The 24,697-nt window shown below is 55.5% G+C and overlaps 1 protein-coding gene across 3 annotated transcripts in view; it reads right to left on the bottom strand.

Moving 5' to 3' along the window:
* CAMK2A (calcium/calmodulin dependent protein kinase II alpha) overlaps positions 1-24,697 on the bottom strand; it is a 71,021-nt gene that overhangs the window by 9,538 nt on the left and 36,786 nt on the right. For 2 of the 3 annotated variants that reach the window (XM_019506144.1, XM_019506143.1), the window contains exons 4-15: positions 23,547-23,601; positions 22,185-22,250; positions 20,522-20,594; positions 18,451-18,553; positions 17,279-17,362; positions 16,234-16,328; positions 15,705-15,827; positions 13,814-13,897; positions 11,933-11,975; positions 8,470-8,510; positions 3,207-3,255; positions 1,114-1,189 (exon numbers count right to left, since the gene is read on the bottom strand). In XM_019506144.1, the coding sequence (XP_019361689.1) occupies positions 1,114-1,189; positions 3,207-3,255; positions 8,470-8,510; positions 11,933-11,975; positions 13,814-13,897; positions 15,705-15,827; positions 16,234-16,328; positions 17,279-17,362; positions 18,451-18,553; positions 20,522-20,594; positions 22,185-22,250; positions 23,547-23,601 (892 nt within the window). Of the gene's footprint in view, positions 1-1,113; positions 1,190-3,206; positions 3,256-4,275; positions 4,309-8,469; positions 8,511-11,932; positions 11,976-13,813; positions 13,898-15,704; positions 15,828-16,233; positions 16,329-17,278; positions 17,363-18,450; positions 18,554-20,521; positions 20,595-22,184; positions 22,251-23,546; positions 23,602-24,697 lie in introns of all 3 variants that reach the window. The other variant, XM_019506142.1, reaches the window with a different exon arrangement.

Here is a 24,697-nt window from a genome sequence, read left to right as displayed (position 1 = left end):
GTGGGATGAAGGCTGCATCGATCCACACAACCCCTCTCACAAAGACCCGCCGACAGGTCACCAAGCATTCCTCCGCATTGCCTCTGCTTCCCTGAGGAAGGAGCTAAAGACACGAGCTGTCGGAGATAAGGCACGGGGAATGCGTAGGAGCCCTGAGGGCTGCTCCGTGTATTGCTGGCATCTGGGACCCTGGTGCAGCAGAGCAAGAAAAGGCAGCAAGGGAATGTGATGGCTGCCATTCTTCCCCGAGTTAGCACGGGGAGGATGCCTTAGGGACACCCAGTGCCGGGCATCAGTTCCCCTGGCACAGATGGCACCGAGTCACTTCAAGCTGAAGCTGTGGAGGGTTCCAGCAGCTACCTTTGCAAAACTCGAACCTGACCAGCAGTGAGGATTTGTGAAAGCAGTGTGCAATTCCCCCTAGGCATTTCTTGTGTTGCACCCTAAGTGACTCATCTCAGAAACCACATGCTCTGAACCAGGCCTGCGAATGCAGGGAGGGACACAGGAGGTGGGGTTTTCTGATACCCCGGCTCAGGTTTTGCAATGCTGTGATAGGTTTCTGGCTGCCTTTCTTTTTGGACACAAGAAAAGCAGAATAACCCACCCCTTCTAACCCTTTCTGCTCCATACCCATAAATTCCCGGCTCTTTTTTTCCGCGGTCAATGATCTATGGCTACTCAAAAGAGCCTGGACCCAGGGGCTTACAGCAGATCTTTCTCTAAGGAGCTCCTCCACGGATAAGGCTTCAAAGGACCACCTGGCAACACCCAGCAATAATGCATGGAAATCATTTTCCTTTTTCTATCATCAATCACACTTAGAGTCACTTGTCCTACTGCAGCCTGTGCAAGGAGGCCATCCATTATGGGATGGCCAGTCTCACGGCTTGGAGTGAGCATTGGACTCGGGGAATGGGCTGTCCCAAAGTCTAGTCCCAGCCCAATGCTGACCCACTGGGACACGTGCGTGCCCCCTCCGAGCCCTGCTTCCACCGCACCCTGACACTGCTGCACAGGTGAGCGCCAAAACCCAGCACGCCCCGTTGTCACACCCGCAACCAGCTCAGCCAACCCCGCTCCTGCCGCCAGCACCCCGGTGCCCACACTCACGTGTAGGACTCAAAATCTCCGTTGCTTATTGCTTCGATCAGCTGCTCTGTCACTTTGATGATCTCTTGCTTCCTTACTGTTTTAAAAGAAAAAAAAGCACAGAGAGTGAGAGCCCTGCAGAGCACGGGGCCACCATAAAGGATTCGCAGGCTCACAGCGCTGGTGGCGGGGTAGGAGGTGCCAGCATGGAGGAAAGCAGAAAAGGCATCCCGGTGGCTGGCTAGGAAGCCCCTTCCGAGTTGGGGGCAGTCTAAAGAAGTCCTTGGTTTCCTGCTCTTTTTAAGGAACAAAAGACAGGGGACCAGCAAAGGAGGCATGGAGTCTTGCTCTACCCCTGGGCTAGTAAGTCTCAGTGTAAGCCACTACAGAGGCTTATCCCCAAGACCCATCGTTGCCCACTGGACTGTCAGGCTAGAGCTCAGGGTCACACACCAGTGCCAGGGGAACCCCTTAGCACGTTTCCCGGTGACGGTCCTGCCCTTTAGTCCAGCTGACACCTGAGCTGGGGCCATCCTAATCGACGGTGGTGCTTCTCCTTAGGGAGCTAGACCACTGCTGGCCTCTGCCCAAGGCAGGAGCAGATGCACTCAAGTGGTCCCACCTGGGGGAAGGAGGCTTTCCCTTTGCATGACCTCAATGGGAGCTTGGTGTTTCTCCTGGGACGCCTCCATTCCTCCAGGCCCCGGAAACCGGAGGAGGGGAGAAGCAAACTGAACGCTCGGCCGGGGCAGTGCCGAGCTCCTGCCATTTCACACCTGGTCCCAGCTGGGAAAAGCCTTGTCCTTCTCCTGACAAACAGGCTCCGGTTGCTGGATCCTGCCAGAGCCGCCCGCTGCGCTTACCACAGACGTCCGAGGTCAGGCACGAATGGTGGGCTGGGTGGCTCCGAAAGGAGGGCTCATTTTTTTTATCACACCGAATTCGGTGGTGGTGGGGAGACAGGGTCATTCATCAAGCAGAACAACCAACGCCAGGGCGGCTTTGCGTGCATTTCCATCCCTTTCTGTGCTCGCTTTCATTCCCTTGCCCTTGGGAGTTCTTCCCCATGACGACAAATTTTCAATTAACTTGAATGTCAAGCCAAAGTCCCTCTCGCTCGCTGTTGGGTTCACTTCGTTGGGGAAGGCTTTGCAAATTAGCACTGGCAAATTGTTCCCCTGGGCTGTTCTTGGAAAGTTGGCTCTGACAGGTGTGGGGAGGGGGAGGCTGAAAGCCTTCCTGCCTCGGCCTGTGCCAAGCAGGAGGTGGGTTACTCTTCAGGTTACCTTCAGGAGGGACATGCGTGAACAGGAGCCAAGCTGAAACGGGGGCCTTTCAGCAAGGGCAGATGGACTGCTGCATTTAAACACTCGCAAGGACAGGGAAGATCCCAGAAGAGCCAGAGAAGTGCCTGGATGGATGTTGGCAGGAGGAGACTAATGTGAGGGATAATTGTATAATCGGTGCATACAGCACGGCACAGTGCCATCCGGGGAGGATGGACGCCAGGTCTCTGACTCCGGCATTGTGAGCTCTTGCTGCATGGATATGAGGCTCCAAATCTGAATTTGTCCCCAGCGTCAGCCCAGCGCACTCAACTGATTTACACTGACAATGAATTTGGTCTGGCCTTTTCCCTGAGAGCTGGGACCCCCTCTGAAAGATATGAGCTTATGTTTCACAGGTGGACATCATCATAAAATCAAAAAACCACAGAAAATGGGGGTTGGGAGGGACCTCAGGAGGTCACATCTTGTCCAACCCCCTGCTCAAAGCAGGACCAGCCCCAACTACATCATCCAGCCAAGGCTTGGTCGCGCTGGGTCTTAAAAACTTCCAAGGATGGAGAGTCCACCACCTCTCTAGGTACCTGTCCCAGTGCTTCACCACCCTCCTGGTGAGACAGTTTTTCCTAATATCCAACCTAAACCTCCCTTGCTGCAACTGGAGCCCATTGCTCCTTGTCCTGTCATCTGCCCCCACTGAGACCAGCCCAGCTCCATCCTCTTTGCAGCCCCCCAGCAGGGAGCTGAAGGCTGCTATTAAGGAAAGGCTGCAAGAGAGGCTATGACCGTGCTACAAGCAGGGGCACCTCTGGGGACCTCCGCCTGTACCTTTGGTGTCTTCATCTTCGATGGTGGTGTTGGTGCTCTCCGAAGACTCCTGGCAAAGAACAGAAAGGAGACAGGACAAGTCAGTCTCCTCATTGCCCGTGTGTTAGAAGGGGCTCGTGCCTTCCACAGCCTACCACCCGCGGCTCGGCCTGCAGCCCCCGGTTCTGCAAAGGGACAGCAACCAAGCCAGATGCCAGCCCCGAGAGCCGGTCGTCCATCACAGGTCTCGCTTGGCCATCGTGCTGCCCTCCCTGCCTTTCAAACCTGGTCATCAAGGAGCATCCCATAGGAAGGGGCATGGCTTTCCTACGAGTACCTACAGGGAGGTCCGAGGGTCGGGTCCGGAGGGGAGGATCTGGAGGTCCCTATGCCGGCCGGAGGGGCAGGGAGGGCTGTGCAGGGTGAAAGACACCATGTGGGTTGTACGAGAAAGAAAGAGATGTACAAACTAACAGAGAGAGGGAGCTGGGATGAGAGAGTGAGGGGACTGTGCAGGAGTGAGAGAGACCACATGGACTGCATAGTCAGGAGAGAAACGTACAGTAAAACAGAGAGTGGTCCAAGACCCACGTGGACACAGCTCCTTCGAGACACAGATCAGCGGGGGCCGCTCGCCAAGATCCCCACCAAGAAAACTCTTCTGGCTGAACCGGAGCCACAGCTCTGCTCGTTCATCCCAGGACAGGTCTGTGTGTGGTTTCCCAGTCGTCCCCTGCGGGAGGCTGCCGCCCAGGTGCCTCCTGGCCGTGCAGCTCCGGCAGAGCCACAGGGGAAGGCCCCCAAGGCTCTCCGGAGGGACTGCAGAGTTGGCAGCCCCGCAGCGGGACGGGGAGAAACGCCACGAGGACCTGTCAGCAATGCCCTTCCCACTAGCTCTTGAGCAGCATGGGTCCATGCCGGCCCTGCCAGTGGGATCTGGGGGTGATGCTGCTTTGACGATGTTTCCTCCAGCCCCGGTGCCCTCTTTCCCCTACCCCACGGGTCCAAGGGAAACTTCAAGAGCAGGGTAGGCCAGAACGGGCGGAGAGGCCCAGCATTATCGGCACTGAGGAAGACGAAGGACACTCACCATTAACTGAACGCTGGAACTGGACTTTCTTTTCTGGAAAAACAAGGAGAAGAGATGGAACAGGAAGAGACACAGAGTGAGCAAGGCAGAGAGCAGCACGTGGGAGGCAGCCGCTCCTGAGCCACCCTCTTGCGCGGGCAAACGTAGGCGCTCGACGTGAGGAACCGATGCCAAGGTAGGACATAGGGCAGACAGAGCCATGCGAGCTCCCTCGCGCGGGTCTGCCAACACCTCCCTAGCCTGATCTGCCTCGGCCTCTGCTCTTCCAGTGCACAACTCTGCCTATGCAACTCGGCCCTAGCCCGGCTCTCCCCGAAGTGGGCCTCTCCTGAGAAAAGACCTCCAGTCCTGCCAGTGGTTTTGCAAGGAGGACATACCTCCACGAAGAGAACACCACGCTCATGCCACTGCTCTTCAGAGGAGAGACACTAATATTTTAGTTCTCTTCAACACCTAGATGTTCCTCTACCCTGACCACAACTTATGGCTATGGGTTATCCACTAGAGTTGTCCAGCGGTTTGGTGCTTGGTGGGGTTATGTCTCCATCCAGAAGCCTGGCACAGAGCGCTGCTTGGACAAACTGTGGGTCTGCCCGCTTTGCAAATGGCAGCACAGGGTAGGGATACACAAGCGAGCTAGCTTCAGGACGTGAACCAGGGTGAATTACCCTGCATGGATCACCATCCTGACAAGCTAGCTGGCTCGACTCTCTCTCCACTGCACTGCAACCTGTCAGATGAGCATACCCCACGTCAAGCCTTGTCCATGGTGTACCAGTGGACTCCTTAAGAAACAGGCTCCTGTGAATATATCTATATAGGACCTATATAGGTCTCTCTATATATCTATATCTCTCTATATATAGAGAGAGATAGATCTATATAGATATATCAATCTATATATAGAGAGGTATATAGATATATATTTATATATATATAGATCTATACAGGGATTAGCAAACCAGGAGATATATATTTATAATATATAAACCAGGAGCTACAGATATATATAGAGATATATATTTATATATCTCTATATATATCTGTAGCTCCTGGTTTGCTAATCGCGACTGCTCCAGGATCCTTGAATAAGAGAGATTCCACAAGTGCATTTCTGCCTACGACCCCGAAACATTGCTGTGTTTCTGCATTTCTTGGGCTTTTGTGCTCGTGTTGTCACCGCCTTCTGCTTGGCTCAGTGACTGAGTCTTCAGAGGGATGGGGAAGAGGACCTACTGCCTTCTCTCCAGCCCTCACATCTAGGATACAAGCCACCGCAGGAAACAAGAAAAGCCGGTGCAAAATGCACCAGATTTCAGAGCTGCCGTCCCGAGGTAATAGGCTCATTGCCAGCACATTAAATTAGGCACAGACATCCTTCCCACATGCTGCTATCCCTACCAGTGTGGTACACGGCATAAGCTGTACATGCCTCCTCGTGAGATATCACGCGGAGTCCCATCAGAGCGCCTGATGGCTGCATTATGAAGAGCCGCTTGTGCTCATTACCACTTGTTCCTCCTTTTACACCCTAAAGGAGACTCGCCAGCAGCCTCAACATCATTAGATCCCATCCTACTTTAGAAGAGCTACCCCCAGCTTGCCTGAAAGCCCACGGTGGCCTTAATCTCTGCATACACTTCACTCGCAAACTAGCATGCATCCTCCAAGACAAGCCTGCAGAGCAGCAGCTGCAAGACTTAGGAGGGAACCCGATGAGACCGAGCAGCCGTGGCTGCCTCGCTTTGGGACATAACAAGCTGTAAGAAGGCCTAAAAGCTCCCACTCGTCGAGGACGTGACATGGGGCACCAACTGCAGAAATTTCAGACGCCACACGATGCAACACAAAGCAGTGATCGCGTTCGTTGAGGACGTACAGTAACAGGATGCAACACGGGGCAGTGACTTCGTTAATTTAGGACGTAACAGGATGCGACACGGGGCAGTGACTGCATTAGTTTACGATGTAACAGGATGTGACACTACACAGGGCAGTGAGGGTGTCATTGCCAGGAAAAGGAGGACCCCATACGGTCTCCTTGCATTGCCCGGTGGCGGGGGTTGTATGTTGCTGAGTGCCCAGAGCTGCAGCTGGCAGAGCTGCACTGTCTGGGGTCTACAGTAGCCGGGTGGAGAGTAGGTGGGACCAGGAGAAAGCCACTATTTCTTTACAGGCTGGTGTGGCAGCTGCTGTGGCGTCGGGGCTGTAGCCCAGGAGGGATAAGTCAGGCACCTGGGCCCAGCCTGATGCCACAGGGTAGTTAATCCAGTTGTTTCCTCCAGCAATAGCTCCGACCTTGTGGGCCGCATGACAGGGCTGACCCCAGAGAAGCAGCAACACGCCCTCCACGGAGAGGATGATGCACATGCCTGCTCCCAAGGAACCAACCGTGGAGTTTTCAGGACCCGGCAAATGTGAGTAAAACCAGAAAAGAAACTCCTCTGGTGCCTGCCCCGGTTGCTGCGGGCCATCCTCATGGTGTCACAAAATTACGTTCCACACTCTGCACCCAGGGGAGATGACTGGGAGAGCAACCGGGCTTTCTGCAGGCCCCTTCCAGCTGAGGCAGGCGAGAACGGTGCCACCGACCAGTGTTAGAAATCAGCCAAAGGTACAGCTCACTGGGAAAGAGGTTTGGGTTGAGGCTCTGGCCTCTCTCCTCCTCCTCCTCCCCCCGTGGGAGCAGAGAAGAGCCATCTCCCCAGCCCATCCGAGCTCAACGCCAGAAATGATGTCCTGGCAATGAAGAACCATGCAAAACCGTGCCCAGGCCATGCACTCTCTGCAGTGGCATGCCAAAAGATACTGCCAGACAGGACAGCCCCTTCCCTCCCTGCTCCCCTTTCCAATGGGACCTGTGGGATGAGGCTGTGAAGCAAAGGATACAAACCGAAGCCACCTAGGCAGATCTGGAAGCAGGGACCCTTCCCTCTTAGTCTTTTGGTTCAGAAGAGTGTTTACTTGCAACCAATTCTCTACACATGGCCCCTGCTTCAGACCCGGGGCTGTGCTCACCCTCCCAGCCACCCCCAAAGCTGAGGCAGAAAAACATTAGCAAGGAGGGGAGGAAAATGATTTTCCACCAGACTGACCCTTACTGAAGGCCAGTCAAGCCCTGGCCTGAGTTTCCCCTCTTTCTTTTCTTTCCCTGACTTTCCAGAGCACCTTTCCATTTTGTCTTGCCTCTGCCACTGCCCACAGCATGGCTTTACTGGTGTCTCGGGGGCGGACACTTCCTCCGGTGATGCTGGGGCTTCTGGCATTGCACAGTGGCAGAGGGAAGGCAGGTGCCGTGACCTTTCCCTAGCCCAAAATGTGGCCCCTGAAAAAGCCCCATGGCAAGAGGAGGTCACCATGGCTGCTGATCCTTGCCCGGCCGAAAGCCCAGAGATTTTTGGAGCACCTCCCATCTGCCCATAGCCACAGCGTAGGGCATTGTGCCTGCTCCTCTGCAGGGTGACTGCTTGCTGTCATCAGGCCCTGGCTGCAGGGTGGAGAGAGGCTTTCACACAGGTGTGTTTGTCCAACCTGTTATCAAGCAACGGGCAGCAGAGCCGGTGGCTGATGGGAGCTGGTGGCTTCTCCAGGGTGCTGGCATCTAGCCCACCCCCTTGCCCTCGGCCAGGGGTGGAGAGCTGTGGGCAAAACCTGCATAGGGGGGTCCCACATCACCTGGCAGAAGGAAGGAAGCCCTCGAATCTCAGGGCGAGGGGAGCAATCAAGGTTCAAAACGGGATTTTTTTTCATTGCTATCCTAAATCCTGAACTCTGGGGTGGATGTGGGTGGGAGAGAAGGCCAGCCCTGCCCTCACCAGCCCCATGCCCCTTGAAGGGGCAGTGAGAGGAGCTGGAAAGGACCCGGATGGCTGTGAATGGAGCAAACTATGCTCGTGCCTTTGCTGGAAGACAGGCCGTTCCTTCCAGGAGAGATGCTGGGAGCCCCGGGCTCACCGAAGTCCACCTCTCATTGCCATCCTGCCGGAGAAGCCGTAGCCTCCAAACATGAGCTTCAAGCCCCGTTCTCTGCTCAGCCAGGCTTGTCCGGGGGAGCTTTGCACAGGGCACGGACCCCCCTTTGCTAGGGGAGAAGCATGTGTGGACAGGGGGAAAGAGCCCCTGGGAAGGCGAACGGGGGATGGACCCTGCTGCGGGTGAGCTGGCGGCTGCGTTAGCCGGAGGGAGGGGGCTTACCTTGACGCCATCGTTCTTCTTGTTGCCGCCACTTTTCCCTCCTGCAGACAAAAAGAAGGCGGTGAGCACGGCCAGGCAGGGCGCCAAGACCAACAGGCCGAGTAAGAGCAGCATGAGGAAGGATGGGCCTGGGGCACGCCAGGCAGGAAGGAGCAGGAGGAGACCACGGGCTCAGGAGCGCTCCTTGCCGCCGGCGCCCTCCACAGCACAGCAGCGATGGCCCCGCTCAGAGCTCACAAGGGCCCTCCTCGACGCCAGCCCTCCGTCCCACTGTACGTCTCTGCAAAGCCCATGGCTGCTTCCACGGACGTCCGGCCACAGGGCTTGACCCGAGGCCAGAGGAGAGTGCTGGGCAGAGGGCGAGCTCCCCAGGGCTTCCCGTCTGCCGGGAGCCGTGTCAGTGGGGATCCAGCCGCCGTCCGGCCCGGGCTCCCCTTGCTGGGGCCGCCTGCCTCGGTGTGTGCTGCCGAGTGCCGAACAAATGCCTGCCTGCCTGGCTAAATTTAGCCCCATGCTGCCGGGGTCATGTGCTACGGCCCCCTCGGCCCGACAGCTGCAGCCCTCGTTCCGACACCGCAGATGCCTTCCCAGTGCCCACGTATGCCGGCTGGCCCCACCCGGCCACGGGTCCCTCCCCAGCCACGGCCCCTGCACCCCACTGCCAGGGCCCTGCAGGGAGGGGAGGTGGGATGAGTGCGCTGGTGCTCAGCCCCCCTCCCGCAGCCCATGGCACACGGCTGGGTGCCACGTGGGGTATGCAGAGGCTGAAGGGGGTGGCTCCGAATTGCCAGGCCTTTGATGCTCCCCGACAGACTCTTATCCCTTCCAGGCCTGATATAAGATCCCTGCCAGCTGTTTAACCCTTTCAACCCCCCCAGTGCACCACTCGCTGCTGCTGACACCACCACTGTCAGCAAAATCCCAGCTGTCCCCAGGACAACGCCCAGCTCTCCGGATGCCCAGGGCAGGTCCCAAGCTCCCTGCACCTGCCCTCTGTCCCTTCCAGCTTAACCTCTGATCCCTTTGAGGAGCATCCTATCTGGACATCTACAGCTCCTTTGCAATAACTCCCCGCCCCAGACACCAACCAGCCAAAAGCGAGTGCTTCACTCAAGGCCCAGGCTGGACCCATCGCCTTCTTGCGGTGCCATCCTGAAAGGGCCCTGTTGTGAGCCCAGCCCTGCCCCAGCTCCGGGGGCTGAACCTGCTCACAGCCCCTTCACCCTACCCAGACAGACACTCTCCTTCCTCTCTGGGCTCTCCATGTGCCCATGCCTCCTCTCTGCCCAGGACGTGGCCTGCACCCAGCTGACTCCCCCTGGCTCTGGGAAACTGGGTCCAGCTCAGCTTCCTTGCGTACCTCGTACCACTGTTCACACCGGTGTGAGTGTGAGCCCCGTCCAAATGCAAGTGGTGCCCGCTGTGGTGCAAAGGACCCTCTGAAGGTCAGGGCCACAGCCGGCCGCCCATGCGAGCGGGTAAAAGAATGGCTCCTTTTAATAAGCTACAACTCCCCACTGTCTCTCCTACCAGCTGCCAAGGGCAGGTGTCCACACTGAGTCCCAGCAGCTCTTCCACACATTTAATGACCCACTCACAGGCCACCTAAAAAATGCCAGGTGTGGTCTGAGGGTCTTTTGAGAATCCAGGTCTGTGCGACAGCTCTGTGTGGACTGTGAGGACCCCTGGGTAGACAGCGGGACCTTTCTCTGACTGTTTAAAAAAGCACCAGCCACATTCTGGGAGCGATCCAACCATAAAATGACCAAGGTTGTTAACACTAACCCTACAATTACCAAGCTTTTCAGAATCAGGAGGAACCAGTAAAGGAGAAAGCTCATTGCAACCTTCCTCCACCTGTCACGTTTTTCAGCGTCACTCCCATATCACTGCTGCTAACAGGTGAGACTACTACGCCCTCTGAGACACTGGATGGACAGTGGGACATGCTGCCAGCAGGTGAGATGCCCTCGCTCAGCTCAGCCCTGAGACCTGCTCCCCGATTTACCATCACCAAGTATTGTTTTTCTAGCTGGAGTCTTTTTTTGTGTTTTTTTTTTTGCTTCATGTTGGATGGAGCAAAAAACAAACCCAAGGAACAAACCCAAGGCTGGTTCAAACCCAGATGCACTCCAGACCTGACCAAACCCTTTCTCTGGGGCTGGCTGGGTGCTGGAGATCAGACACGTGCTCCTCTTCAGCTCAGCAGGTTCAGTGGACCCCTGCCTGGTGCCAGGATGCCTCTGTCTTGCCAGTTATAGCTCTGAGCAGCGTGCACAGAGTTCGTGAGCCCATGAGCTGGATTCTCACCTGCGAGGCTAGCTTTATGCCAGGGCCACACCTGGGTGAAGGCAGCTCTCAGAGAAGATGTTCACTAGGTATCTCCGGGCAAGCCTTTCCTTCCCAAATGAGCACAGCGCCTGTCCCTTCTTGCCTGCTTGCATACGTGCTATTGCCCCCGATGACATGCGCTGTTGCTTACCCAACTCTGAATTAGTTAGGCCAGCGGCTCTCAACATTTTTAGCTGTGAGGTCCCCCTCAATAGACTGGAGGAAATGCCAGCTCTTAGTTTTCACCCATTTTTTGGCTGCAGAAAAACACTAGAGCAGTTCTCCTGTTGCAAAGAACTCAGCCCGCAAGGTGTTTTTAGCACTCTGGATTCCCATTCAGAGGCTCCGGGTTGGTCTTGTGAATCACATTTGTCTGCCTCCCAGTGACAGTATCACATGGCACCCCAGAGCACCCTTGAACGGGTCTCGAGTCAACCCAGGGTGCTGCAGCACCCTGGGTGAGAATCACTGAGTTAGTCTAGAAGGTGCAACTCGGCCCTGCCTTCTGCCCATGGACAGGGGATGAGTTGGAGATGTCCTAAGTGACTTCCAGCTTTGCTGAGACTCTGTTCACAGGACTTGCTCTCTAGAGACAGAGAGTGAAGGAAGCACAGAGAGAGAAAGGAGGGGGGGAGACCGAGGCAGAGCCCTGCAGTCAAGTGCTGCTGGCTCCTGGGACCGTTTCCAGTGGGTGTGAGTGCAGGGGGGGGTTTCCATGAGTCCAGCCCCCACCCCTTTCCAGACAGGGCCCTGAGGGCTGGCCTCCCAGCTGGGCGGTCAGATCAAGGAGAGCAACCTGATTACTCACGGGCTATACTGGGCTGCCCTGGGTGACCTCCCTGCAGCACAGTCCTTGCTTTCCAGGCCAGCCAGAGGCATAGGATTGTGGGACCCATCCCAGGAGCCCCTCTGCAGAGGCAGAGCGTCGCATAGGACCTGAATCTGCCCTGCTCAGGCCCTCACTTACTGCAGGCATGTGCCTGGGTGTGGAAACAGCAGCACAGGCAGAAAGGACAAGCCAAGCCAGTCTTAAGCAGTCCACGCCGGCAGGGCCCATAATCAGTTTTCACTTGCCACCGGAAACCCAAAGCATGAGACATGCAAAGGGACGAGCCGCCCGGACAGCACCTACCAGAAAAATTGCGGGTCGCCAGCATGGTCGTGAGAATAGCTCCCTGAAACACACAGGAGGCAGAAAGGAAAGAAAGGAAAGAGAGATCACTGTGCTCAGAGTCAGGCCCCTCTGTTTCCCTGGCCGTCTGCCCTTCCATGCAAAGGCTGCCCAGAGGAAAACGGGACCAGCTGGGGATGGTGGGGATCACCGCAGCGGTGCCAGGGATGTGTATGCAGTCCAGAGATGCATGCACCAGACTGCTTGTAGGGCCAGGACGGCACATGGTGGATGGCGGACGTTATGCAGGGGCCCTGCTCTCTAGCTGGTAGGGGGAAGCAGGCCATTTGGGTCTCTCCCCTTGGCCTTTTTTACAGCTTGTGTAGGCAGCACCATTTCTTACCCCCTAAGCTCCAGTGCTATCAAGAGACGAGAGAGATTTCACATGGGGTATTTGGGTGAGGATTACTTCTAGCAAAACTGCTAGGAGAAATGCCACGCACCTCGCTTGCTCTCCAGAGATTCGGTCGGAATAAATGCAGTGGACATGCCAGGACTCCCCTCATCTTTCCAGCCCCAACTTCAAGTGTTGCACTACTGTCCCCTAAACTGGCCACACCTCTGAGATGAAAGGGCAAAGTCTATGTACGGGGCCCAATTCTGATTTTGGCTTAGCCTGGTGCAAATCTAGAGTTAATCACACTAATCTAGTGGAGTTACTGTTGCTTTCAGGAGGTATAACTGAGCTAAAAATGGGGTTTGATGCTATTAAATGAGTTTTTTGTACTATCTAGAGCTGGGGGGTGGGGAGGTGGTTTCCATCAAAGCTAAACTTTAACCTTTAAACAGAAAAGGCAATTGCAAAAAAACGTTCCCCACAGACAGTTTCCATTTCCCCACCAGCTCTTCTAAGTAGTTCTGTAGCCTGTCGTGTGATCCCTTTACCGTAATCGTTGCAGTAATGGCATACTCTTTAGAAGCGCAGCCTTGAACTAATGAGATTACTTGTCTGGTTGAAAAGTAATCACAAATTATTGCCGGTTTCTCCTCCATATAATCTTGCTCCTCGCCCGCAGCCCTGCTGCTCTGTGCCTCATGCCAAAGCTGATGGGCAGTGGGCCTTGTTCGGAGGGGTTTGAGGGCAGCAAGATGCTGCGGGGGGTGGTTGGGGCACTTTATTTTGCAAACCGGCAGGGAAGCAGTGCCCCCAGCATCGGGTCGGGTGGTGCCATGAACCTAGAGGTGTTGTCCTTTGGTGGAGATGGAAAATCAAAGGGCTGATCTCTTCTGACCACCAAGCTCCAAACTGCTTTTGGCTAATGTCTCCGGACTTTAGCTCTGATGAAGATTTTAGCCCTGTGTTTTGCCTACCTACCTCAACCCCTGCATGGGGTGGACCAGAGACAACCTTCCTTCTTCCTCTCTCGATCTACCCTATTGCACTGTGCAGCACTGCTGTGCATTGGGAAAGGGGCTGCCTCCCAGCAAACGGATCCCAGCATCTCGCTGAGATTTGGCATCTTTTGGGTAATAACCTGCATAAAGGGGCTACATCACAGTGAGGCATTGTTCCCTGGGGGGAAGGAGGATGCACTGGGGCTCTGTTTGGTCCCTGTCACCTCATGCAACTTCCATGCAACAAAAAATATGCACGGCATCAGTAACAGGTGGCTCCCTCCACTGTTCACACGTACCAGCTGGAGCAAGCTAACCTGTTCCTCCGTTGCATCCTTTTGCATCGGGGTCCTCATGTTCAGAGCCTGACAGGCTCCCACAAAATCCCCCACTCTTGGCATCACATTGATTCCTGCCCTCCAAGACATGCCGGCCTCTTCCGTTCGGGCAAACAAACCCACATCTGCATTTCCCAGAGGGCTCCCAGAGCTGGGACCCTGAAATTACCTTCAGCTTCCTTCTGGCGTTGAATTTCTTCAGGCAGTCCACTGTCTCCTGTCTGTGCATGCAGGATGCCACAGTGGCACGGTGCTGGAAGACAGAGCAAGAGCCCGCTCAGGGGTGAAGATGGACAGGAGGGAGAGCAGAGACACTCAGGAGGGATGGCTCGGGGCACATACATCCACTCTTGTACTCATGCATCCATCCCGAGACGTACGATCAGAGCTGTATGGAGCCGAAGGGGGCCCTGGCACCAGCTGCTGAAACTTTAGCAGGAGTCTGTTACCCTCCTACCACCTTTGCACCTTGTTCTCTCTGCATTTTGCTGGCAGAGCTCTGCCCGGAGCTGACCCTTGTGCCTGGATAACTAGCCCTGTTGTGGGGGGTGGAAATCTTGGTGGAACTGGGGGGTTGTGGCCTTAACAAGGTCCTGAGGCCAGGCCTTGAGGCCCCCCTGTATGGGCTGCAGCACCATTCAGACCTCCTGGAGAAGCCGGCTCCGTCTGATGGCGTTGGGGTGAATTGGGCTGGAGATTTCAGGAACGCTACTACAATTGCTCACGGAAGAGGAAACCCTGCCCACATGGAAACCGAGGCAGGGTTCAGGCCTGCAGGGATGCCAGAATCCAAAAAACATCCCGAGAGAAGCATCTCTGGGGACGCGGGTTCCTGGCAGCGCAGGGAGGAGGACATTTGTTTGGCCGTGGGTAATTTGCAGCTTCCCCAGGGGAGTTCGGGCCAGAGGAAGCGTCTGGTTTTCTCTGACATTCCTGCTTTTTCCCCTCCACATCATTTTCCATCTGCATGCGGCCAAGGTACGAGGAGGCCAGTGACTTTTCCCTCTGGGTCATGCAGTGAGTCAGGGACTCGCGCTGGGAGCCGGGTCCCTTCTGTGCACCCTGGGGAACCCGGGATCCCTGGGAGCCAGGAAATGTCAGTGTGGTAAAAGCCGTAAGCAATTGCCTGGGGAAAACACGCAGGCCTGCCTCCAAATCCCTCTGGCTTCTCTGAGTCTGCGCAGCTGGCTACGTGCTCCAGCTGGCCCTCCGATCCACCCGCCCCTGAGCAGCTTCCCGAAATATCCCAGGAAAACATGGAGACCTAAGGGCTCGTGTTGGTAGGATGCCCTGTCCCCCAGACTCCTAGGCCCCATGCGAGGATGCTCTACACAGTGGCAGGAGCATCCTACAGATACCGTCGAGATTGGAAGTGGGGTCGATCAGAGGAGCTTGAGGGTTAGGGTTAGGGTGCAGGGTAAACGGTCCCTTCCAGCCCCTCTATGAAACTATGGGAGGGCATGGGAGAGGGCGTGAGTTTACAGCATGAGGCTTCCAGCATGGGGAAGCATAGCAAGAGGGCTCAACCAGCAGCCCAGAAGCTGGGGCAACAAGTCAGACACAGCTCCTTCCCGTCCCTCGGAGAAAGGGAAGCAATGCTGTCCAAAGGGCCCCGATGAGTACAGGACACTAGTGGAGTCACTGGGCACTTCTGTTGGCTGGGCCAAGACAGCACGTCTTCTCTCCTTCTCAGGGCATCTGCATCTGAGCGTGAGCATTTAACACTGTTTGTATTCACGCTTCTATTTCACTGAGATTTAAAGGCACCTAAATGTCTCATCCCGACGGTGAGAAAACCCTGCCAGCCGGTCTCGTACCGAGCGCTGGGAGGAGGGGCAGAGTGGGAGAACAGCCTCTTGATTACCCAGAAAATAGAAGGTGGATATACAGGATTGTAAATATTCAATATGCGGAGTAAAGCATCACCACATTTGCATAATGCTTCCAGGTGTCTGGACCGGTGTCCTGAACAGGTACGTAGCACCATGATGGAGCCGGTCCCATCTCATCCCACGCTTACTCGTTTTTTCAATGACTGCCCTGCCAGGGTGCACACTTACCGATATCCAGGGGTGCTTCAGAGCCTCCGCTGCCGTGATGCGCTTGGAGGGGTTGATTGTCAGCATCTTGTTGATGAGGTCTTTTGCTTCTGGAGTAACTGTATCCCACTCAGGCGAAGGGAACTGCAAGGCAAGGGGATAAAACATGAGGTTGGGGATAGCAACAGAAATGCCTGTCTTCTGCCTCCCAGTAAAGCTTGGCTCATCCTTGTGCTGTCCTCGGAGAGGAGGACCCTCGTCTCGCGCTGGGCTCGGACTCCAGGAAGAATGAAGGGTCATGCTTTTGCTCCCCTTTTTGCTTCTCCTGAGGCTTGGAGTGTCTCCCCACGACCAGTGCCCATATTCCTCAATCACAGGCACCTTAAGTAGCCAATGATGTCCTTCCAGATACCTGTTGGTCTCAGCTCCCAGTCCTGTTTTTATAAGGGAGCAAAAGTGGGGACCCAGAAGCAAGGGGGCATGTGAGGGAGGGGAGAAGAAGGAGACGTGAGAGAAGAGGAAGGCAGGGAGAAAAACAAAATCCACTTACATCATAGGCCCCAGCTTTGATCTGCTGGTAGAGTCGATGCTGATCCTCATCCCAAAAAGGTGGATACCCAACCAGGAGAATGTAGAGGATGACTCCTGTTCAAGAGGAAGGTGGGAGAATATTACAACCGACTCCTGTTGGGGAAGGGGACATGTCCAAGGCTCAGGGACCCAAGCCTGTACAGACCCAAGCTGTGCACAAGTATAAACAGGGAAATAGGGGGGTTGAATAAGTCTGGGCTTGCTTGTGTGCCCAACTGCAGGGTGTGCACGACGTGACTCAGTGTGCACATGGCTGGTGAGACACTCAGCCAGCCCCTAGATTGGAGATGCCACCATCGGTGTACCATCATCGGTGCATCTGGGGCTGGCAACTGCACACACAAAATGTAGGCGTGCGCTGGGCACGAGCTTCCTGCGAAAGGGCTGGGCCCAAGAAGAAATCTGTTCTAATCTGCAGAGTGGTGATCTGGAAGTGTGTTCAAGGAGCGGTGCCTCTCCCCATGCACGAGCTGTGAAATCAGTTTGAAGGTGACGCTTTTAATTAACTGGGTCACTGGTGCATTGTGTTCCAGAGATGTGACTGCACACTCGGGCTGGCCTCGTGCCTCTGGCACGGCCCCGTGAGAAGTGCTGGCATTTCACAACGGGCGGCTCTTTGGAGAACGTGGCGGCATTTTGAGCCGGCTGAGAGGAAAGGGCTCGACCCATTGGGGAGCCTCCTACCCCTGCCCAGGAGGCTCGTCCAGGACACAGGAAGCCAGTGTTGCACGCTGAAAGCCCAGGGCCTCTCTGGGGTTTAACACTCAGAAGCCGCAGCCTCCTATTTGATACTTAAATCAAATATAAAGTGATGCCGTAGGAGTGGCAAGCAGTGGGCAGGTGGGGCATGGCTGCGGGACAGGTTGGGGTATGGTCCTCCAATGCAATGTCAGGAGAAGTGCTCCGGAGAAACCCCCCCCGCCATGCCAGCGGCTGTGGCAGAGAGTGGGGTGAATCAGTAGCTCGGCTGCTTCCCCCAAATCCCCCAGCCCCGTCTGACTTACCGCATGCCCACAGGTCCACAGCCTTGCCATAAGGGTCCTTCCGGAGCACTTCTGGGGAAAGGTACCCCGGGGTGCCTGCAAAACCTAATGACCCAAGGCAAATGACACCCTGTCACACCACTGCTTCCCTGAATGTGCCAGTGGCTGGGTCTGGCACCACAATGAGTGTATCAAGGCAATCGGGCACGCAGCGGGACCACGCTAGCATGATCTCACTGAACAGCCCCGGCGTGGAGCAGTGAGCCACGTCCCGTGCTCCATCATGTGGGTGCTAATCCAGCCTAACGCCATCCGCTTTGGCACCGTGACTCCCAACTTCCACGGGTGTTGCCGGGAAGCCAATCTGTGTTTAGGAAGCTCTGGCTCGTTAGCAGCTAATCAGGCAAGTTAAAGGGAAGGATTATGAGTCACGAGGGGCGGGAAGCCAGCTTCCTGGATTGAGCCGCTGTTGGCAGAGCACTAGAGGAAGGTCTGGGTTTGCATCCTACGGCTGCCCTTTCCCACATCTTCCTCTCTACGGTGGCAGGTTGGCTGCGTGCAAGGCCTTTTCCCGGGATATGGCAGCCCTCTCTAGTAAGACCTCAAATGCTGCGTAGCAGATCGGCATGACACATCCCTCCCCGAGTGTCCTCTGACTCAGGATGAAGACAGAATAGCGAATAGACATGCCAGGCCTCCAGTGAGCTGGAAGCCGCTATTGGAGCGGGTTTGCCATTGCGGGGATACTAATTGTGGCTCTACCCCCACCCAGCAAGAGTCCTGCAAGCCTGGTAGTAGCTTGGTGACTCACATGCTATTTCTGCAAATCCACTCACTAGATTCCTGTTGGGTTGCTTTTCTTATCACTTGATTATACCAAGCCACTCCGGGACCCACAGTGCATCTTTTTAGTGGCAACCAATGCCAAGTTGCACGGTCTGGAGTTTGCACCATAGAGCCACAAAGCTCCCAGGGGCCCCATTGCCACTGGGTTCCCTCACTGGGCTCGGCCTTGGCCAGGGGAGCTGAGCAGGAGTTTTTGAACCCAGCACTTAGATACTGGGGACGGGGCAGAAAATACTCCTAGCTCCAACACTAATACAATATTTGTGGGCAAGAAGGTGGGCGCCGGAGGTGGTGGCACCCCATGGCAGATGTCAAAGGGGGAAATCAAGAAACCCCAGGCCACTCACCGAACCAGGCCTGCTGATCACCCTCCACCTCGATGGCGAGGCCGAAGTCGGCGAGCTTGACCGCAGCCCCCTTCAGCTTGGATGCCAGCAGCAGGTTCTCTGGCTGCAGGAAGAAAGGAGGGATCCAGTGAGAAATCAGCCTCCTGGTGAAGTGTCAAAGAGCCTGGGCAGCACAGCAAGGCCCCTTGCCTGGGGCTGTCTGCATCAGACAGCACGGCATGAATCGCCGCTGCCAAGTCTACCAACAAGGGACTCTTGTCTCCTGAGCCTGGCAAGAAACTCTTCACCATCAGACTGGAGATGCAAGGGCCATTTCATTGAAAAGCCCAGGAGGTCTGCCTGGTTAGACCTGTCCTGAGTAGGGGAGAGCAAGTGCTGGGGTCTGGCTATAGGGCATGGCACCTGTGCGCCATGATGTGTCGCTGCAGCCCGCTGTGCACGATTGCTAGCCTCTGCCGGGAAGGAAAGGCAAAGGGAGCGCTCCAGACCAAGGTGCTTCGAAGAGGACAGTGCGAGCTGGTCCTTCCCCACCACTGCAGTGTGGAGGACAAGACGCACTGTCCTCCTTCCTTCCCTCCTGCAGTCAGGGGGCTTTCCCCCACCGTGAAGCCCACTTTACAGGGCCACCTAGCTTCCTTGCGCTTAGACGGCCTCAGGCCCCGATGATGCCTTCACACCTCCATGCACGGAGCCACCACTTGCACAGATTTGCACGTGCTCGGGTGGCTTCTCTGTGGCCGGCAATGCCTCTGAAGACCCAAACTACATCTGTTCAGCTTCCTGGCTGACTAGGAGGGTCTGTGGAGTGAGCCCAGCTGCCATCTCCCTGCCGAAGCCAGAGGGGCGATGGCTGGCCAAGCCTCTGTCCTTCCTCTGAGGGCTGCTGCTGCACCTCAGGCCCATATTAGGGCTGAGGAAGAAATATGGATCAGGTCTCCATCTCTGCCGAGGCGCCTGGCTCCCGGTTCCTATGCCGTGACAATGTTATTACGGCTGTAAGGGAGACTGATGGCCTCACTACTCTCTACTGACTGCAATAGCCAGGCTGGAACCATGCAGCTGGCCCAGTAAAGCCCAGACAAACGGCGGGCAGATCGAGGGATGACAGCGCCTATTGATTCCCAGGTATTACCAGGGTCACTGGTAACGGGAAGCCGGTTCAGGCTTGGAAATCCAGCTCCTCCTCCACGTATGCCTGAATGAGGCACATGCCGGGAGAGGGAGGGGGAGAGGAGAGCGTTCAGCTCCAGCGTGCATTAGTCCAGCGCCTTGCAATCCCTTCCCCTGGCAGCATGGAGGGTCTCTCTTACAGGAGCTCCCAGGAGAGCTGGATTGAGAAGGCTTCAGGCTAATCGCTGGACAATGCAACCCCATCCAGCCCCAGCTAGACTCCAGACAGGATGGCTAAGCATGTCCTATTCCCGGTGAAATGAAAGCAAGGATCATGTTCCTCCCCGCAGTCTGGAGCATGGGCTGGAAGAGTCCCCTCAATCCCCCCCGTAGGGACTCGAAGCCAAACAGCGGGATCCTTCATCTTCTACCAGCGGCTCCCAATTTGCGGTACGCGCTACCACCGGCGGTACGCAGACAACCTGTCGGTGGTACGCGTCAACAGATTTATTGTAATTACTTTATACGGCAAACTTTTGCGGGTGCTACTTATGGTTGAACTGAAAAATGTGCTGGTGGTAATTAAGGACGTATTGTTTTAAATTTAGGAACTGCTGTTGTGGTCCTTTCTAATCCTACTGGTGGCCACCAACCCTTTGAGTCAGCCCAGCCACCCTTTCCCACCATCACAAGAGTGAGGGGTTTAGCTCCTGGAAGGAAAGGCTGGCATGAGCAGGACTTTCTTCTCTCTTCCTACTACTAAGGCAGACGCCCCAGCAGGCCTGGCTCGGCTTTGTGCCCTTGGCTTCCTGACGCCCCATAAGACATTCTTCACCCAGCACGAGAAGCATCCCAGCCGGCCCCGAGGAAGACATGGGAGAAGATGTGTTCGGCCATCTCTCCCTTGATGATGCTCACGTATCTTGGAGGCCTTCAAGATACCCTCCACTGCAACGCTTACCTTCAGATCCCGATGCACCACCCCCATCTGGTGACAATGCAGGACGGCTTCCAGGATCTGCTGAATGCAATGGCTGGGGAGAGAAAGGACAGAAGTCGTGTCTATGCTATGGGCACGTTTCCTCAGGACCTTCCCTTTGCTTTCCTCTCTTTGCACGACTGCCCACGCCTCCTCTTCCCACCACTAGCCATGGAGGCTGGCTCCACGTCTCAGAGCCCCACGTACATGCAGCACAGGCACAGGTAGAACAATTACGACCTGTTTGTCAACAAAAGACAGCTGGGGGTTACTGGAGTCATTAAACCACCCTTGTGAGCAGTAGAGGAGGAACACGCTGCTCACTTTATGAACTCGTACGGCTGCCAGAGGTAATGAGCTAAAACGATCCAATCAGCTTCCCACAGAAACAATGAGAGCAGCGTGATAACGAGACTTGGGGGCATTGTGATGGAATTAGCTTGAGCCAGCGAGCTTCAAAGACAGAAAGATAGTGGCGGCCCAGGCTTATCTGGTCCTAGTGGCTCTCTCCCTGTCTCTTTGTCACACGCAGCTCGTTAAACCATGGATGGCCCGGAACGAACCCGCAAGAATTTCCCAGATGCCCAGTGGGTTTTAACTTTTGTTACCAAACACCTGCCTGCAAAAGGAAGTGTCTTTATGTCCCTTGTTTTTGCAGGCACTGGACCCTGTGCATGCAGAGAGCCCCACTGGAAGCCCATTTCACAGAAGGAAATAAAGCAAAATACTTTCTTGCATAGAGCGACAGGGTTGTGTGCCTGAGGGTCAGTGTAAGGCTGCGTTGGCCTTCACCTCTGTCATATTCCCTATGCCCTGGGCTGCGCCATCAATACTGAAGCAAAGCCAGGAGTGTTGCTCCCATAGGATAAGATGCTGGACTGGGCTCCATCCAGTTCTCCCCCACAGCCTTGTGTGACCAGGGAAAGTCGCTTCTTCTCTCTGTGTCTTTGTACATTAAGGCGGACGCCTCCCTCCTTCACAGAGCCGTGATGACACCTCATTCATTTGGACTTTCAAGGTACACAGCTACTCCTGAGGTCAATGCCTCAGAAACGCCTTTAAATATAACTGTCAGAATGGGTAAAGATTGCAAATCATATGGCACCTGCTGTATCTTCCTGGGATTCCCCAGCTTGCTGCTGTCCCACGCTTTCCCGACTGGGAAACCAGTATGATACTGGGGTCCCCTGTCTCGCATACTGGTGAGGGTAGGCCGTGTTTTGCAACCAGTCGGGCAGAGGGGTTGCATGCTGATTTTGCATTGTCAGTCTGGGAAAGGAGGTACCGTTCACATTGACTTAATAGAGCTTGGCTTTGGCAGGGGAATAGACACCGTGACAGTGCACCGCATCCTTTGCAGGGGACGTGCGTCAGTGAGAATAAGCCTTTTCGCAGCATCGCAGCTGGTATTTGAGAGCACCCCAGGAAGCAACAGTTATTTGCACAGCAGAGCCCTATTATGGAATGACTGCTCAACACAAAGACACTGATGCTCAGATGCCGTAAATCTGCAAGTGCCTGAGTCTGCAGGCGGGGGCTGATGCCAGGCTGCTAGGGAAATGAGGTGCCCCAGCGCGTCCAGGGCCAGGCTGAACACAAACTGCCCGGCCTGGCAGGGTCACGCCTGGTGGGTTTCCTTGCTCACCTGGCATCCGCTTCACTGTAGTACTCTCTGGCCACGATGTCCTCAAACAGCTCTCCGCCTGTGACGCTGCGGATGAAGCAGAGGAGGTGTCACACACAGCTTGGGAAATATTGGGGAGGCATTTGAACACCCACCGAGGTTTCGGCCCCCCGAAAGGAACTGAAGACCAGCTAGGAGAAGAGTAACACGTGGAGCTGGGGTGACGCAGGGGTGTGTGTGACGGCTGGTGGATAGACGGGGGCTGTAGGGCGAGGGGATTTAGATGCTTGGTCCTGATTTTTCCCAGACAATTAGAAAACTGAGCTTCTATTCCCATGCACTCCGCAACGGGGTGGGACCTAAATATGAGCCAGCAGTGTGCCCTTGCTGCCAAGAAGGCTAACAGCATCCTGGGCTGCATCAGTAGGAGCACTGCTGGCAGACGGAGGGCAGTGATTGTCCCCCTCTATTCAGCATTGGGGAGGCCACAGCTGGAGTCTTGTGTGCAGTTGTGGGCCCCCCACTACAGAAAGGATGTGGACACATTGGAGACGGGCCAGTGGAGGGCAATGAAAATGGTTTGGGGCTGGGGGACAGGACTGGTGAGGAGAGGCTGAGGAAAGTGGGCTGATTGAGTCTGGAGAAGAGAAGACCGAGGGGGGATTTGATGGCAGCCTTCAACTCCCTGAAGCAGGGGGGCTGCAAAGAGGATGGAGCTGGGCAGTGGGGGCAGATGGCAGGACAAGGAGCAATGGGATAGTTGCAGCAGGGGAAGTTGAGGTTGGATATTAGGAAAAAACTTTCTCCCTAGGAGGGTAGGAAAGCAGCAGACAGGTTACCCAGAGAGGTGGTGGACTCTCCATCCTTGGAGGTTTTTAAGACCCAGGCAGACAAAGCCTTGGCTGGGATGATGTAGTTGGGGACGGCCCTGCCTTGAGCAGGGGTTGGAGTAGATGTGGCCTCCTGAGGTCCCTTCAACCCTCAGTTTATATGATTTTGTGACTGCTTGGATTTCAGGGCTGCACTGTCTCAAAGGAGGCCGCATCCGACAGGATCGAGCTGAGGACAGCGGCCACTGCAGCAGTATCAGGACCTCTGGGGAGCGTGCATTAAACATGCTAATTGTTGCTTTCCGATGCCTGAAGGGATGAGCCCTGCAGAACGCAAGACAAATTCAGCTAAACCTGCGAGTGGGAGGGAAATGGCATCTTGACACTGGTCCCATTAATCCGACCCTTGTTACCAGGGATGCAGCGGAGCAGGTTGGTGCGAGACCCTGGAGAAATAGGATGCCAAGGCAGGAGTGAAGGGCTAGGTGAGGGGCAATGTGGTGATGGAGAAAGGCTTCTGGCATGGGGATCAGGAAACACCGCCATTACTTACAGATCAAATATCAGGTAGTGGTGCGCCTCCTCGGATATGCTGTCATGGAGTCTCACTGCAGCGGGGACAAAAGGGGTAGGGTTACTACCCGCGGCACCGGTGACTGGACACACACTGCTCATCTCCCTCTCTCATCCCCTTTGCCTTTGGGCAAGTGGAAGTGGGGAGAGCGGTTCAGGACCTCTGCACCCCCCTGCACTTGGTCTTTCTCCCCACAGGGTCTTCCCGGGCTGTCCCCCATGTAACAGCCTGAGGTGCTCTAGCCGTGCCACGCCACACCGGTGCTCCCAGCCACGGTGGGCTGCAGGGTCTCTGAGGTCATTTCCAAATGAAGGCCTTGCCTTGTGGGCACACATAGTGCTCATACTTGGATAAAGCTCTGGGCAGCTGCCTGGTTATCTCCAGCCTTGAGCTGTTCCCTTGCGCACACACGTGCTTCTCTAATCTCCAGGATTAAGGGGAGTTTGATCAGGAGAAGCTGGCTGCAAAGGGAGTTCGGTGGGGCACCGGGTCTGCCGCACACAGCACTTTTCTTCTGTGACCTTCCTTCTCATTGGGGATCTCCTGCAATTGCCCATGGGATCCCTTTCTTATTCCAAGAGACAGCCCCGCCTTTGCCCACTGCCACTGTTGTTTTTGCCAGAAGACCAGGAATGGGAGCAACAGCACCCAAGCTCTGAGGTCTCTCTCCCTTCTGCCTCCAGTTCCCAAAGGCGCTGCCCCATGTTTGACCCAAGAAGCTGGCTGTGCTAGGAAATAATGCTTTGAAGGGTTTTTACTAAGGGCTCTGTGGAGTGAACCATTATCCATAAACTCCTCATCCTCTAGCTTGCATTCGGGATGTGGGGGCCAACTCAGCTCTCCGTTCCACGTGGCACTCAGACACCACGGGGACAGGTGTGGTTTAGGAATAAGGCAAGACAGAGAGAGGGAATATATAGCTGCACCCTGCAAATAAAAGAAGAATCTGGCTCTGGCTTGGGTTCAAGGTTCTCCGTGGTACATCTACCTATGTCTTTTCCAAATCTCTTGGGGTGCTTGTACACGCTACGTGTGCAGATTATATATACGTTTCAACCCTTTCTTTCTGTTTGTCACCCAGCTGCAATATGACCCTGTGGCGGGTGCAGAGATCCCACCTCAGGAACACA

Source organism: Gavialis gangeticus, unplaced genomic scaffold (assembly GCF_001723915.1).
Source record: "Gavialis gangeticus isolate Ggan-Ray unplaced genomic scaffold, GavGan_comp1, whole genome shotgun sequence".
In the NCBI taxonomy this organism is placed as follows: domain Eukaryota; kingdom Metazoa; phylum Chordata; order Crocodylia; family Gavialidae; genus Gavialis; species Gavialis gangeticus.
Note: the sequence above shows the minus strand (reverse complement) of the source record. Positions and strands in the feature narration are given on the sequence as shown.